This window comes from Lithobates pipiens, unplaced genomic scaffold (genome assembly GCF_037356315.1).
Source record: "Lithobates pipiens isolate NorthernLeopardFrog02 unplaced genomic scaffold, aLitPip1_a1.2 Scaffold_23, whole genome shotgun sequence".
NCBI lineage: Eukaryota > Metazoa > Chordata > Amphibia > Anura > Ranidae > Lithobates > Lithobates pipiens.
The window spans coordinates 231,913,755-231,931,407 of record NW_027507785.1 but is presented as its reverse complement, the minus strand read 5'-3'; the positions used below and the strand labels follow the sequence as shown (position 1 = coordinate 231,931,407).

At 45.6% G+C, this 17,653-nt stretch overlaps 1 protein-coding gene across 2 annotated transcripts in view; it reads left to right on the top strand.

Annotated features, from left to right (window-relative positions):
- The window catches only part of BTBD8 (BTB domain containing 8), a 172,865-nt gene that overhangs the window by 25,472 nt on the left and 129,740 nt on the right, over positions 1-17,653 (top strand). The window contains exon 5 of one of the 2 annotated variants that reach the window (XM_077452921.1): positions 7,076-7,193. In XM_077452921.1, the coding sequence (XP_077309047.1) occupies positions 7,076-7,193 (118 nt within the window). Of the gene's footprint in view, positions 1-7,075; positions 7,194-16,252; positions 16,484-17,653 lie in introns of those variants that run through there. The other variant, XM_077452922.1, reaches the window with a different exon arrangement.

Here is a 17,653-nt window from a genome sequence, read left to right as displayed (position 1 = left end):
CTGCTATGGCCAATAGAAAATCCCTGGGGACTGGCAGGCTACCTGCAGAGATGTATAAATGGTACAGCGAACCTCTTGCCTGTACTTTTGGCTGCTCTAAATGATGATGTCCAGAGAGGTACTCTCTGCTATCTGAGAGAAGCTATCATTGTAGTATTGCCAAAGCCCTTTAAAGATCCGTTATTGCCTGACTCTTATAGGCCAATCTCACTAATAAACATGGACATCAAGCTGTGGGCTAGGGTGCTTGCCACGCATTTGGCAAAGGTGGTGAAAGAACTTGCACATCTTGATCAGTCAGGTTTCATACCTGCATGGTCTATGGCATTAAATATCCGATGGTTATTTCTGAATATACAGTTACCAGTAGATTTCGGGGAAATAGGGCAGTGTTCTCACTTGACTCTGCCAAAGCTTTCGACAGCATAGAGTGGAGATACCTGTGGGCTGTCTTGCATAAATTCAGAGTGGAGAAATCCTTTATTGCCTGGATTCAGAGTTACTCTATGTGGCCCTCAGCGCGAGACTTCAAATTAATGGGGTACTTTCAGAGGCCTTTCCTTTGCATCGTGGGACTAAGCAGGGGGTGTCCACTGTCTCCTTTGCTCTTTGCCCTGGCATTGGAACCTCTGGCGGCTATGGTGAGATCATCTTCTGACATAATGGGGTTCCACAGAGTAGAGAGGGTAGCTAGACGACACTTTGATATACCCGAGAGACAGTTAGCTCCCTGGATGCTGTTATGTGGCTTGTTGACAGATTTGGGCAACACTCTGGGTTTGCTATCAATTGGCATAAATCCCCTCTCTATTGCCTTTTAGATCCTTTACCCTTGGTTTTCTCATTGATAACCACTTCCACATGTGAGGCTTTTAAATATTTGGGAATCACTGTGACAGAGAATGTTCCAGACTATATACCATTGAACCTAAAACCCATTTTACAAAAATTTTAAGCAGAAGTGCTCAAGCTGGTTTAAGTTACCCTTATCTATTACTGGCAGAGCCGACCTAATCAAAATGGTGTGGGCCCCTGAACTATTGTATGTTCTCCACAACATTACAGCTACTACGAAAGCTCCGGGTGGAGTTAAAGCATAGGCTGGGTATTACAGGTTTTCTTGCACGTACCCCTATATGGCGCAACAGGTCCTACAAGGAACTGGGTAAGCTTGTAAACAATTCAATATGGATAGAAGCTGGAGTTACATTTCTGTCACAGCCTTTTACTAGGCAAAAGGGTGAAATCCTTTGATCAACTTTGTATAGCGTTTCCTTTATTACGTAACCAATATATGTACCTGCAATTGCATCGTGTTATCAGAATGCAGGGTAGAAATTCCACACTACAGACAGAGGACTCAGTGGGGGTTATTTACGAAAGGCAAATCCACTTTGCACTGCTAGTGCATTTGGAAGTAAAGTCGCTGTAGATCCGAGGGGGGGGGGGGGGCATGCAAGGAATATAAAACAGCATTTTAGCTTGCACATGATTGGATGAAAAAATCAGCAGAGCTTCCACTCATTTCAGCTCTACCCTCTTAGATTTAGAGCGACTTTCAGTGCAAAGTGGATTTGCTTTTCGTAAATAACCCCCAATGTCTTAATACTGTTTTCTCCATGTTGAATAAAAAAGGAATAATTTCTAGTATCTATGCTTGCTTACTGATGTAGTGGTGCCCCCATGGAGTTGCTACATGTTGCAGCATCCACGCATTTCACCCTGCTGGTCAGATATCCATTAGGCACACTTCCTCAGTCAATAAACAGTCTCTTGCTTGTTTTTTATTTGGGGATTAACTTCCTTGGGGAAAAGGGAAATGGGATGCCCATAAGATGAATAGTTCTTTTATAGAATTTAAAGATGGGTTGACTCTAAACTTGAGTCTTCCTCAGCACAGTTCCTCCCGCACACTACTTTGGAACACTTGCATACCTCCCAACGTTTTTAGATGGGAATGAGGGACACCTACTTGCTAATATAGGCATAGGACACGCACCCACAGTCTCTCCCTCTGGCTCTACATCTAACTCCTGGCATGTCTCTTCCAGAGCTTTCCACTCACTAACGCCAAGCCTAGATCCCTCCTAAATGACTTTCTTCAGACACGCTCCCAACTGTCTCTTCCAGCTCCTGTTCCAGGACACCTCTCTATCACCATGTAAAGAGAGGCTCCCTCCCGCTCCCCGCCCAGAGGTACAGCCCCCACGGAAAGGAGGTTCCCTCAGAGGTCCCCCCCCTCCCAAGCACGCTGACCATGGGGATATATGTAAATGTATAGAGTGCCCAAGAGCTGAAGCACGTCAGTCACATACTGCTATACTGAATCGCTCCCCTGCCCCCAGGTCAAAACAAATAGGCTTGCCTAAATTTACCTGCGCTGGCAGCTTACACAAAACCTATACCTAGCACATGCCTACGTAAGGTAGAGGCTGCTACACTGACTTATAGCCAGGCCCCAGACCTGTTGCCTTGTAGAGAAAAATGGGCAGTAGATGTTGGCCCTATAGATGGGGATACCTGGGAACAAATCTTGGCAGCTGGCCCACTGGTTTCAGTATCGGCGGCGCACAAACTTATGCTTTAATGTGCATCTCGCATGCCGGTACAGCTTCACAAATGGGGTAGGAGGGATTCCCCTATATGTTTGACATGTCATATACATCAGGGCAATCTAATTTATATGCCATGGAAATGACCCAAACTGGTGAGATATTGGCAGGAAGGTATCAGGTTTATTAATACGATTTATGAGTTACAACTTGAATTAAACCCGGTTTTGTGTGTTCTATGTGGTTTGTCAGAAGAATTCAATCCCCCTAGCGCTTGTTAGACTGCTTTATTTGGCCAGAAAGTTGATAGCGAAGTTCTGGTTGTCCCCTCAAAACCCCTACATGTCAGCAGTGGAATAAACAGGTTAATAACATCTTATGCCGCGTACACACGAGCGGACTGTATGGCGTACTTAGTCCGTCATACAATCCGACGGACAGTCCGTCATACTTTCGACTGAACGGACTTGACCACACACGGATACCCAAACAGTCCGTCGAAAGCTTGCGCGATGACGCGTACAGCACGTACGACGGGACTAGAAATAGGAAGTCCAATACACAGCAAAGCACCCTTCCGCCGTGTAAATCCTTTCTGGGCATGCGCCATTCTTAGTCCGTCGAACTAGCCTACTGACGAGCGGATTGTCCGCTGAAACCAAAGTACGACGGACAGAATTTCGAAAAATCCGAAATACTTAGTACGCCAGACTGCACGCTGAAAAAGTCTGCTGAAGCCCACACACGAGCGGACTGTCCGCTGAAATGTGTTTCGACGGACTAAGTACGCCATACAGTCCGCCCGTGTGTACGCGGCATTAGTTTGGAGAAAAAAATACGTATCCACACAAGAATACACCTCCATAAATTTCAAAGTGTGGCAGGAATGCCTAGATACTCCTGGGGTGGCTCATACTTGCCAGATTACTTCAGACTTGAACAATGCTTTTGTGTTCTCAGCGGGGTGAAGAAACTTGGTCGATGTTTCTATAAATGGTGTGTCAAATTTGGAATAGGCCGACTTGGAAAACGATACCTAGATAGAAGAGGGATGCATACACTGTGCGAGTTTTGGTTTTAATTTTTCGTTTTTGAGTTTGTTTAGTTTAAATTGCTATTTTACTTCAATAGAAAACACTACTGATTGCATGGTGTGGACACTATGCAGACAAGTTAATACTTTTATGTAGCGAAAAACGATTCCTTGTTTGCTCTCTTAATGTTTGCAGAGTCTATACTTGGAATGTTTGTACTTTATGTACTTTTGTACAATAACTTTAATTGTTTTTAAATAAAAAAACAAAAAAAACAAAGGTTAAACTCTCATTTAGGTCTAGGGCAGGGGTACCCAAAATTATGAAGAGCCACTTAAGCGTCTTGATAAGAGGCCGCGAGCTTGCAGAAACACAGCCGGCATTTCTCCACTGGATCCTCTGATCCGCTCACATGGAAGGGGACTATGTCTGGGGTGTTGGGTGTTTTTGTTTTGTGGTTTTGGCTTGGAGTTATGCAGGTGTAAATGGACCCAAGTCCACCATAAAGGTGAATGGAAGGTCCAAATGCCACCTGAAAAAATGGACATGTGGACCAAATCGGACCGATCGTGTGAAAGGCGCTTAAGGCTGCTGGCACACTGATGTGCTGAGGTTTACCCACGCCGTGAGTGCAACACTGTGCATCTGTGGCTTTCCTGCGGGTTAGCTGCACTTTGTCATAGACTTCTATTATATCCTACAAGTGTGGTGCAATAAACCCGCAGGTAATAACAGAAATCTATGGCTCAGTGCAGGTAACCCACTAGTGCACCTGCAGATCAGTTTGAAAGCAGCCCAGAGTAACCAGTGCAGAACTAGAACAGACATGCCTATTGCTATGTGTTTCTAAACAAAACCAAAAAACTGACCTTTTTTTATACACAAACTTCACGAATCGCCTGGCAGGTATTGCCGGCTGTTGCTGCCCCAGGCAGAGTGAATTTTGGTCTCGCTCTGCCTGTGACCGGAGCTGGCGCTATACAGGAAGTGCCGACTCTGCTCTCTACTGCAGCCTCGTGCTTCCTCTACCGCTGGCCCCATTCTCAACACTGATGCTCTAGGATGGCAGGTTGGGCACTCGTTGTTTTGGCTTGTCAAGCCGCCTTCCCAGAGCAGGAGGTCGTGCGGGCTCTAGGTTGGGCACCACGCTGATTCCCAAAAGTAGTTCCTGCACTCCTTTTGGCGACTTCGGGAGTGAGTTCAATAAACATCTGTGAGGAGCCCGCACGGATGTCTGTCAAATTGAAGTCGGGCTGAAATGACGGTTAGAAATCATGCAAGTTCAGCTGAATTTGCTTGATTTCAAACTGGTCCACAGTGTGAACGTGGGCTCAGGCTCCTTCTGCGCTGCAAGATCAGTCTCGCCCCTCCCCCCTCCCCCAAAACCTGACAGTTGAAAGTCCTCTGATGTCATCAAGACTAATGCAGAGTCCACAGCCATGTATTGGGCATTAGGATGCTGAGGAACAGTCCACTCCTGGAGCATAGAGGGGGATTGGGCAAGTAAAAAATGCTTTTCCCTTCTTAGACCTAAATGACAATGTTTAACCTTTGCAGTCTGGTGACAACTAATTCCCAAACCAAAAGCTACATGTAAAAGAGATGCATGTGATGTGATTACCCAAATATGGGCAATATCCATATTTGGGAAAAAAAATGGTCACTGGTTGGTCAGAGCCTGATGAATTATTGAGACTAGTTCCCCATAAGGTTCACTTTACATTTGAGTGACGGCGCACATCAGTGGGCAGATTCGAAAGCTGCTGTTGGACTGAATGATGGCTATGGATCCGCCCACTCCCATGTGCGGCCAATCAAAAGTGAACCTTATGCGGAACTAGTCTCTCAGTTCCCCACAGCCATGCAATTGTGCCCAGTGTGATGGGTGCAGAGGGCAGGAGTGAATGCACTGAGGACACTCCTTCCTTGGTGCAGACATGGACATATTCATGTACACATCTTGCAGGTATGGGAATCGGGTGCAAGAACTGACACTTCCGGTGCTGCATCCTGACAGAATTCTCCAGGGTGTCCACAACACCCTTTTTGAACTATTCTGTTGTCATCCCCCACCCCATGTAAATACTCAATACATGTTAACATAATGTTTTATTGGGGTATTTGTTTATTTTTTAACAGTGCTGCTACTTTGTATGCAAAGTTCCAAATTTTTTTTTTTTTTCTAGTAGCTGAATAGTATTCTAAATTGCAGCATGCTTATTTTGTTCTTGTACATAATGCATGTGTGTTGTATTTATTTTTTATTCATTCCCTAATTTTACTTTTGCTTGACTCTATCTACGCTTGTTTTAAAGTACCTTTGCTAATTTTTCTTTGCAATTGCTATGTGCTTATATCAAAACATTACTGCTGTTTTCATGTTGCTCTGAGGAGTGAAATGTCTCGGCACATAAAGGGAAGAAAAATATGGAGTCTGGTATTTATGATCTCTTTTTTTAAAAATGCTATTTGCCTGGCACATCTGGGTTAAGTAACTTTTGCAGGACTGCACTGGAGCAAGCGGGAGATTAAAGTCGGAGTGAAGTCAGGGCTCCTGAGCTGTAAGCATGTTCTGGAGTAGATTTACTAAAACGGGAAAATTTTGAGTCTGGTGTAGCTGTGCATGGTAGCCAATCGGCTTCTAACATCAGCTTGTTCAATTAAGCTTTGGCAATATCACCTGGAAGCTGATCGGTTTCTATGCAGAGCAGCTCCAGATTTTGCACTCTTCAGTTTTAGTAAATAATCCCCTCTGTGCCCATTACTCAAATTACTAAAGTAAGTGACTGCCTACTACCATTTAAAAAAAGTCAACAATGGCAGCCTTCATATTCTCTCAGTATAGGCTTTCTTTTGAAACCTTTTTTAGTGGTTAATTTTTTGTATCTTTATGTGTGGTCATTTATTCCTTCAGCATCCTTGCCCTTTGTAATGTTTATTTTTAATGCCCTAGGTAAACTTTGGTCAGTGATTACCTGCATTCAGAGATGGCCACAGTTCCCACCTCTCCTAAACCATTCCTTTCCTTCACCACTTTGATCATCTTACAATTGTGTAGATGATTTTTTTCACATGAGAAGGCATGGCAGAGATGCTGAAACCTGATGGGATTCACCTGCACAAAGTACTTCTGCTTTAACAGTCCTATCCTATAATAGATCCAGTGCACCCTTTCCTTCGTCATGAGAAAGTATAGCAGAGGCTGAAAAGTAGAAAACGTATGCTGTGTGCATAATATTGTTTTTAAACCATTGAGAGTTATTACAAGGTGAATGTGAAGATGCTGATAACTTTTCCTTTTATATGTATGTGGTTTCACAGCAGATTTTTATTTATTTTTGGTCCTTTTTATAATCTTGCTACTGACTGCTAGAGCGCACATAATTGATTATAATGTGTGGCTGATTCTATTAGATAATGCTCAAATTTCTGGTACAATTGCAAGCGCACAATTTACATATTCTGCATTATATTTATTCCTGTTTTTAGAGGGCTACAACATTGAACCACCGTCAGATCTTGGCAAGGACATGCTTTCTTTATACAAAAGTTCTCATTGCACTGATGTCATTATACAGATAGAAGACAAATGTTTCCATGTTCACAGGTAATATGGGGGGGGGGGGGGGGGAGGAGAGTCGCATTGTGCACCTTGCTGTTGGAAAACACACCTTTTTAACTTCCAGTTGAACTCTAGGCAACCAGCTAAATATACATTTGAAATGCATGCATATATGTGTACAGTCTTGCCTGTCAGAAAAATATACAACTCTAACTAGATAACTAGACTTGTTATCCAGGCACCCATGCCATTGAGCATAGCCAAGTGTCTGACCTTCAAGGCAGTTAAGACAGCCATAGAAAGTTTGAACCATGTATGGGCAGGATTAATCTACATAAGTTTATGCCTCGATTAACTTGGGTGCAACCAGCCTGTCCGAGTTTTCATGTGATATATTGCTATTATAGCAATTGGCAATAATCATGGTGTTCTCCCAGCGGAGAAAGCTTCTCCCGCTCCCAAACTGGGCGAGCACAATGGCTCTGCGGGAGGGATTCCACCATCGAAACTGGCTGTATTGATGGGGGAATCCTGTGGTTGCAGGAAAGAAAATTGCTCCATGGCTGGCCTTTAGACAATAAAGTTTGAACAAACGTCCCTCAACCTAATGACTGAACAATGAAAGTGTAACAGCACATTGATGAGATTGTTGGCCATACTTCTATTCCGGGTTACTGGAAGACATTTACTTTTACTATCCTATGACCCAGAATTAGCTGACAGCTAAAGCCCACTGTCGGCTGACGTCAGTCTCTCCAGCTTCTGGAGCGATCCAGACCATATTGTCGGGATCCAGGTTCCACCCAGCTATCTGGTTCACAGCTGCCTGTGCCTCCCTGTTGTGCCTCTCCCCTCTACTGCTCGGCATTCCAGTAAGAGCTGGGGGGGGGGGGGGGGGGCAAAGCAGTGGTCAATGACTTGACAGTCACTGCTCTGCACTCTGGAAAGGCAGAGTTTTGCCTTTCAGGTACACTTCAAGGTTTTGTGGGTGGTGGGGTTCCTCCATTTATATTGTTTGTGTGGGTTAAAGAATCCTGTTTTTGTTTTCCCTTTTTGTCCCGCATGTTCAAGGAACATTTGCCCAGCTTTAGAGTAGTGATCGCTTTGTTCCATTCTATATGCTGTTGCTGTATCTGAGATTATAGCAAGTCTGTATACTCACAGAATTTAGGTGCTTAAGATAATATTTTTTAAAATGCATCCAGTGAATATAATTAGAATAAGTGTCTTGATTTATATTGCTACCAAATGACTCTTAGGGCCCTTTCACACGGGCAGGCCGATTTGGGGGTCAGTTTTTAAGGTGGACCCGACTGGACCTTACAGTCTCCTCCTATGGAGTGGTGGGTGTCGGTGGACTTGTCCTTTTGACACCCGCTGAAATCCGATCCTAGTTGCTAAAAACGGATGGGGATGCGTTCCCTAATCATCTGGTGAATCGGATGGCAGTTGGGCGTAAATGGACCACTTGTCCATTTACGCCCAACTGCCCATAGAGCGGGTTGTGTCTGTAATTGCTCTGCATAAGCGCGGACATGGATCAGCTATCCACCTGGTCAGTGGACAGATTGCCCACTGAGCAGGTGAACTTCAATGGAGCCCGCCCTGTGTGGAAAGGGGCCTAATAAATAGAAAACAATATGCACCTTTTTTTTTTTTTTTTGTTAGAGATGGATTAGAACACCTGTCCAGGTTTTTATTTCTGCCTCTACCTACCCCGTTAAGGAGATTCACCCTCTGTCCTGTTTACCATTATCATTGAAAGTAAAAGAAAATCCCTCATTTGGGTTGGGTCCCCAGAAAAGTAATAGAGGGGAAATCTTCCAATGGGGACACTAGTTCTAGTGACCTGGGGGTCCCCAAGAAATTCCCTTAATTTGCGCACATTTCCTCTCGCTTCCTGTTTTGGCTATGGGACAGGAAGTGAAGAAAAATCAAACGTGACACAGATGGCGAAATAAGAAAGAAAAAAAAAAAAAAAGAAAAAATCTGACAAGGCTCATCACCCTCCCTTGCTCTATCCAAAAGAAAAGTTTTGACCAAAGTTCTACTTTAAGTAAATCAACCCAACTGGGTCTTTCTCATCTCTGGTCTTCTCGCAACAATGGATGGTTATTGATGATGCTAAGAGCAGTGTTGATGTGATGACATTTTCTGTATAATTAGATTGAGATTGTGAAACTGAGCGTTTGGAGAGGAGGGGGGGAGCAGGTCCATGATTTTGACAGGTACTCATTCGCCACTTCTATTCTGGTCACCTTAGGCGATCGGAAGCAGAAGTTCTCCTTCCCGAGGTCTTCTGGGACACACGACGGGTCCTACAAGACTGCGGGACCAGTCAGAGCGCAGCGCCGCAGTGGGCACCCAGCTGTGTAGCCGCAAGCTGTCACAGCTGGATGCCCATAGCAGAGATGCCGGCCTTGCCAAGGGAGGAGAGGGGGAGAAAACTGTTGGGGTGAGTTACTGCTGGATCGTGGAACAGGTGAGTGTGTGTTTTATTAAAAGTGTGTGTGTGTAAACATGTAAAACTCTCTACAACGTAGTTTTCTTTATTTTTATTTTTTTATAACTTATGCATTTATTTTGGGCGATCTGTTAAAAGGACTTTCTTCTCAGTATAAATATAATGGAGCAGACACCAGAACAGGACACTATATGTAAAAACAATCAATTTAAAATGCAGAAATGATGAATGAGAATTCTTTTCTGCTGCATTCCTTAGTGACACTAATGGTTATCCTCCTCCTCCAAAAATTATCCATACACATGCACCTTTTTTCCCTTATCGTCATTCAGGACAGCCACTATGAGAGAGATAGTCTTCTCCTCTTTCTCTAGGAAATGCTGCGCCAGCCCATAAATTCTTACTTCCCCTGCCTGACCTCAGTTCTAGTGTTTCCTCCAGTGGGGAGACACTGTGGATGGGATCAGGCTTGAGAGCAGCCAGGGGGACTGCGGCCATTAAGAGCCCTTATGGAGGCAGGGGTTTTCCTGGGCACATTTTAGTGTGTGGTGTTTTTTTTTGTTTTTACCTGTAACTGAAGCCACCCCTTCCTTGCTGAGCGCAGCATCAGGTTGTGGGGGGCCCTTATCGCGTCCATAGGGCCGCAGCAAGGAACCTTCTGCTCTCCCTGCACTCTGTATGGGCTGCATTGTTTGGAATCTGAGCGCTGGATGGCGGGTGACATCATTTCCGGCAGAGGGCGTAAGTGTTACCTTTGACCCGTGACTTCCGGTTCCAGGTCACGGAGCTAATAGGGGCCGGGCACAGGCTGGAGGGAGTCTGTAACATGCACAGGCATCGTGGGACTCCCTGGAAAGCAACCACCTGTAATGTCGGAGGCAGATGCTACGACTCATACTGACACCACCTCCAGCCTTTCTAAGGTAAGAGCAGCCTGGGGAAGGGTCCTCTCTATCCGGGATTGCCCCTCCTAGTATGGTTCCTATCTGGGGGGGCAGACCCCCTGGGTGGTCGGGGGGAAGGCTCAGATCCCATGTAAGGAGGGTCTAGTGCACTCCCGGGGGGTTGTTGTATGCCTGCTTTTTTTAATATGTTTTTTTTTTTTTTCTGTCTTTCTTTTTTTTGGTCCGTTTTTCAGAAAGCTACAGAAATGACTAAATCAACTCATGGCTCTAAGAGGAAGTGTGCCTCCTTTAGAGATGTTTTAGGGGAGTCCTGGACAAAAGTTTTGTGTAAAGGGTGCATAGACTCCCTGGTCAAAGAGAGGGAAGCTGAGCAGGAGTCTGGGTTGGCAGCCTCTGTAAAGGAACTCTCATCCACCTTTTTCATTTAAAACTCTTTTTGAAAAACTCCAGCTCCCCCTAATCCCAGTCCGCAGGATACAACCCCGCCACAGGCTCAGGGCTCTGTACCTGCCCGACCTGCGACTTCTTCAGCTAGGGCAGAGGAAATTGCAGGCCCTTCCGAGGTGGAGCAAAGGCAGCCAGATAGTGGCACCTGGGACTCCCAGGAGGAGTCAAAAGGTGAGGACAAGGATGGGGAGCCCAGAAAGCCCTCTAGGTATAAGTTGTCCTTAGACGAGGTAGAGGACCTCCTGGGGGCAATTTACACAACCCTTGGAATCCAGGAGGACAAGAAGCCCCTCACCCTCCACGACCTAATGTACAAAGGCTTGGGGGAGCAAAAGAAAAGGGTCTTTCCAGTACACAATGTACTGATGGAAACAATTAGAAAAGAGTGGCAGGATCCTGAAAGGAAGCCCTTCTTTTCTCATTCTCTAAAGAGAAGGTTTCCATTTTCAGAAGACCCAACAGCCATTTGGAATAAAAGCCCCAAATTGGATGCTGCCTTTTCTCAGGTTTCTAGGCACACAGACTTGGCCTTCGAGGGTATGGGGGGCCCTGTCCGACATCATGGATAAGAGGATAGACTCGCTGCTTAGGAAAACTTGGGACTCAACAGTAGGCAACCTTAAGCCAGAAATGGCTGTTACTGTGGTAGCCCGCAATTTGGAGCATTGTCTCAGATCCAGGCGCACATTGAAGCTGGTACAGCTAAGGAGTCTATTCTATCCTCTTTACCCACGATTCTACGTGGTGTCGCTTACATAGCAGACGCCTCAGCAGAGTCAGTCCGCATGTCGGCCAGGTTAGCGGCTCTGGCCAACTCTGCCAGAAGAGACCTTTGGCTGAAAACTTGGCTGGGCGACAGCGCCTCTAAGGTCACGTTGTGTGGGATACCCCTGGCAAGGGATCTCCTCTTTGGTCCCGGTTTAGATACTGTCCTAGACCGTACGGCGGACAAAAATAAGTCTTTCCCTCTCAAACGGAAAGTCCCGGCTCAGACTAAGAGGGTTTCATCTGCAAAAAGGTAGGGAAACTTGTCCTGAAGGTCAAAAGAAATCTTGGGGCCAAAAAGGTAGGGGCCGAGGAGGGGCGATTTTTTGCCCTCCTGAAAACGCCCGTAATGAACAATGACTCCTTTGGTGCGATATGAGGAAAACTGGGGGCCTTCCTTCTGCAGTGGGAATTGATCTCCCCCAACCAATTCATCCTGGAGGTCATAAGAAGGGGGTACCTCCTGGAGTTCACAAGACCTCCCCCACAGAAATTCCTTGTCGCGCACCTTTCCAGTTGCACGACAAAGGCTGAGGCTCTGTTGGAGGCTTTTAGGGAAGGAGAGGGATTCTATTCCCATGTTTTTGTCGTGAAAAAACCCTCTGGGAAATTCATACCAATTCTGAATTTAAAACCCCTAAACAGGTCAGTCACTTACAAGAGATTCCGCATGGAATCTATCTTTATGGTCAGAGCCCTGCTTCCGCACAATTGCTTCATGGTCTCTCTGGATCTGAAGAACGTGTATTTACACGTTCCTATTGCAGAAACATCTCAGAGGTTTCTCCGGCTAGCTATAGACCTGGATGGACTAATAGTGCATCTGCAGTTTCAGCCACTGCCTTTTGGGCTATCCTCCTCGCCTCGCATTTTTACCAAAGTCTTGGGAGAGGCCATAGCTTTCCTGCGACTCCAGGGAGTCCCAGTCATAGCATACCTGGACGACCTGCTCCTATTTGCTGTATCCCCAGAGAAGCTACTCGGGGACCTGGACCTAACAAAAAGGGTCCTAATAGGCTTGAGGTGGCTGCTGAACTTAGAAAAGTCCAGTCTGATCCCTTCACAGCGGATTATGTACCTTGGATACCTGTTGGACTCAACACAGTTGAGGGTGTTCCTTCCAAGGGAGAAATTCCTAAAACTGGACAGAGCGGTTGCCTCTCTACAGTGCAACCAGCGGGTCTCCAAGAGAAGTCTGATGTCGACTCTGAGCCTTCTAACGTTTACTCTCCCAGCAGTGCAGTGGGCAGGACTGCACTTTCGTCCCCTGCAGACGTTTGTCCTGAGGGTATGGGATCACAGTCGGGGAGACCTAGACGCTCTAGTACATGTTCCTCACCACGTAAAAAGATCTCTCTGGTGATGGAAAAGGGAAGAGAACCTGTCGCAGGGACGTCTGTGGTTCCTGCCAGTCTCTCAGATAGTAACCATGGACGCAAGCGGCAGGGGCTGGGGGGCGCATCTGGGTTCCCTTCTGGCTCGGGGCTCCTGGGAAGGTGACAAAATAAATAGGTCATCTAATTGGAAGGAGCTGAGGGACTAGCCCTCGGGTTCATCAGGGAAGAACTCCAGGGCCACCACGTCCAGGTACGGTCGGACAATTCTTCTTCTTCGGCTGTGGCCTATATAAACAAGCAGGGCGGCACAAGAAGCGGAGCCCTGATGGCCCTGGCAACAGACATTCTGAGCTGGGCCGAGTCTGTCTGTCTTCAATCTCATATACAAGAAATGGGGACCCCCGGAAGTGGACTTATTCGCGTCAAGAGACAACGCGAAAACCCCCTGTTTTTTCTCCCTAAACGGAGAGGGAGCACTGGGAGTGGATGCGTTGTCCCAGAGTTGGCGGTTCAGGATATGTTATGCCTCCCCCCCCCCCCCCCCCCCCCCCCTCCGGCTCTGTTGCCGGCAGTGCTGAGGACATTTCAACTAGAAGACGCATCACTAATTCTGGTGGCTCCACATTGGCTGAAAAGGGCATGGTTTTCAGTGCTCAGGCAGTTGGCAGCAGAACCTCCGCTTTTCCTTCCTCCACTGGAGGATCTCCTCTCGCAGGGCCCAGTCCTCTGACCACAGGTTCATCAGTGGAAATTAGGGGCCTGGCTACTGAGGAGGGTATATTAAAGTCAAAGGGGTTTTCAGAGAGATTAATCTCTACTCTCCTCAATAGCAGGAAAAAGGAGACACGCCGGATATATAAAAAGGTCTGGCTTTGTTTCAACGATTAGTGTGCGGGAAGCTCTTTTTCAGTGCAGAGCCACATAGCTGTGTTGGAATTTCTACAGTGCGGGGCGGACAAGGGATTATCCATAGCTACCCTGAAGAGTTAGGTATCAGCACTTAGTGCTTATTTAGAAAGATCTCTGGCCACCGACCCGTGGGTGGTCAGATTTTTTTAAGGCCATGTCTAGACAGAGACCGGTCGGACGTCCTCCCTTTCCAAGTTAGGACCTATCCTTAGTTTTGCAGAGCCTAACGGGACCTCCTTTTGAGCCTTTAGACGAATGTTTGCTAAAGGATCTCACCCTAAAGACGTTATTTTTAGTTGCAGTAACAACTGCCAGGATAGTCGGCGAGATTGAAGCTTTATCTATTAGACGTTCTTTTTGTGTTATTTTTCCAGACCGGATAGTTCTCAGGGCTGATCCAGGTTTTTTTGCACAAGGTGGCTTCGGGGTTTCACAGAAGCCAGGAGGTAGTTCTACCTTCATTTTGTCCCAACCCCTTAGGTGAAGGAATGGAAATTTAATTTTCTGGATGTAAGGAGAAGTGTCCTACAATACCTGGAGCTGACTAGGTCAGTGAGGAAGTCAGACTCTTTATTTGTTTTATTTTCCGGTGCCAGAAAAGGTTGCAGAGCATCTCGTCGCACTATTGCCAGACGGCTCATGTGCAAGGTAAAGTCTACAGGTTTGGAAATGGATAGAAAATTGGCTAAAATACAGAATTCAGAGAGTAGTGATTAATGATTCTTACTCTGAATGGTCTAAGGTTATCAGAGGTGTACCCCAAGGTTCAGTGCTGGGACCCTTACTTTTTAACATCTTTATAAATGATATTGGGTCTGGGATCAAAAGTAACATTTCTGTCTTTGCAGATGACACCAAGATATGCAGTGGAATAACGTTCTTACAGGATGTCTCCAATTTACAAGCCGACCTCAATACACTGTCTAATTGGGCGACTATGTGGCAGATGAGGTTTAATGTTGATAAATGTAAAGTTATGCACTTGGGGGCTAAGAATATGCATGCATCATACATGCTAGGGGGAGTACAACTGGGGGGATCCATAGTGGAGAAGGATCTGGGGGTTTTGGTAGATCATAAGCTCAATAATAGCATGCAATGCCAAGCTAATGTTTCCAAAGCGAGCAAAGTCCTTTCTTGTATTAAGAGAGGTATGGACTCCAGAGAAAGAGATATAATTTTGCCCCTGTTCAAATCATTTAGTAAGACATCACCTGGAATATGCAGTTCAGTTTTGGGCACCAGTTCTCAAAAAGGATATCGGGGAACTGGAGAAAGGTGCAGAGAAGGGCAACCAAACTGATAAGAGGCATGGAGGAGCTCAGCTATGAGGAGAGATTAGAGGAACTAAATTTATTCACTCTTGAGAAGAGGAGAATAAGGGGGGATATGATCAACATGTTCAAATATATTAGGGGTCCATATAGTGAACTTGGTGTTGAGTTGTTCTCTGTACGGACAACCCAGAGGACACGGGGGCACTCTTTACGTCTAGAGGAAAAGATTTCATCTTCAAGTATGGAAAGGTTTCTTCACAGTTAGAGCTGTGAAAATGTGGAATAGACTCCCGCCAGAGGTGGTTCTGGCCAGCTCAGTAGATTGCTTTAAGAAAGGCCTGGATACTTTCCTGAATGTACATAATATAACTGGGTACTAACCTAGGTAAAGTTGATCCAGGGAAAATCCGATTGCCTCTGGGGGGGATCAGGAAGGAATTTTTTCCCCCTGCTGTAGCAAATTGGAGCATGCTCTGCTGGGGTTTTTTTTCGCCTTCCTCTGGATCAATTGTGGGCATAAAATTGGGTATTTGGATTGTACGATTATTTTTTTTTTATTTTATTTATTTGTTTTTAAGGTTGAACTGGATGGACTTGTGTCCTTTTTCAACCTGACTAACTATGTAACCATTGCGCAGGCTTATACATTAGCAGGGAAAGAGATCCCTACGGGTATCAAGGCACACTCCACCAGAGCCATGGCAACGTCTCAGGCAGAGAGGGCTGGAGCAACGCCAGAACAAATCTGCAAGGCAGCAACATGGTCCAGCTACTCCACCTTTCTAAAGCATTACAGAGTGGACCTGGTGTCGGCAAGTGAGCAGACCTTTGGTTGGAAGGTTCTGCAAGCCGTAGTCCCACCCTAGTTGGTAAGTGCTCGCTTTATCCTCTCATAGTGGCTGTCCTGAATGACGATAAGGGAAAATTAAAGTTGCGCTTACCGGTAACGTCTTTTTTTCCTGTAGTTTTTCAGGACAGCCCTAGTTACCCACCCGAAGCTTTGGGGGGGGGGGGGTCTTGTTAAAGACCAGAACGCAGCATGACAATGATATTTGTGTGTATGTTAACATGTTCTTGTGTCTCCCCAGCTGGCCGGAGGTGATCTTGAAAGAACTGAGGTCAGGCAGGGGAATTAAGAATTTATGGGCTGGCGCAATGTTTCCTAGAGGAAGAGGAGGAGACTATCTCTGTTAGTGGCTGTCCTGAAAGACTACAGGAAAAGACGTTACCGGTAAGCGGAACTTTTTTTTTAATTTTTTTTTTTTTTTTATTGTAATGCTGCTAGCATTAGTAAATGGATCAGAAAGTATATCATATTTACTTGTGTTTAAACTTGTGTACATAATCCACTACTCAGTACATCATGTGGCAAATCAACACCATAAATGCCCAAAAAAATCCAGTCTTCTACTTGTGTCACTCTTGTACAATGTGTTCCACAACACTGTGTTCTATTTATTTTCTTCAAATATGGTGTCCGTAGCCCACTTCAGTGGAAAAAGTATACGCACGTGTGTGTGCACATGCCAATCTCAATTTGACTCCACAGTGCTTACATTTTTTCTTTTACATCACATACAAGAGGGGGACACCATAGTATAAAATTCCTTTTTATCTAATGCCACCTTAAAATGTAAAGAAATCTAATGACCATGTTTTCCATACCTATTCCTGGCACTCAGGTAAAACCACTTAATGGCGTGTTCCAGCCAGCTCCACAAGCACACTGGGTGCAAATCTGGCTTGCACGCGTTTTTGTCACAAGATGTTCTAAGGGACGTGTGTGTGTGTGTGTGTGTGTGTGTGTGTGTGTATACATACATGTATATATGTGTTTGACAAAATTGGGTGTGATATACACAGGAGCACACCTTCCTATCTCAGTGCCTGTGCTAAGGGCAGATGGATTCCAGGAAGTAAATGCTACATGAATAATCTGCTGTGACTCAAGGTGGTCACAGGCAGAAATGCTAGGGGCGGTTTTCAAATCTATTTCTTAGCAAAATAAAGCATAGAGACATAGGTGGATGGGGGAGTTTGCTTTAAATGATTAAAAATGTAATTAAAACTCTTTTTTAGAAAGAAAAAAAAAGTAATATACCTATTTTCAGCCCACTCTGGTCATGTGATTTGGCTCCACTATGTCAGCCAGTGGTGGCTGCAGGGGATAGTAGAGATTACTCCACGACTGCAGGGACATGGGAGTCCACGGGTAATGTCGCCACTCCTGTCCATCGCTGTACACAGTCACACCTGACTGATATGAGATCGCATGACCAGAGCAGGGCAGGCTGAAAATAGGTTATTCAGCATAGGTGATGTCCTCCATTGAGCTTCCAGACCTCTCCTTTCCCTCTTCATGCTTGTTTGAAACAAGCAGGCACATTAGTTGTGGTCATGT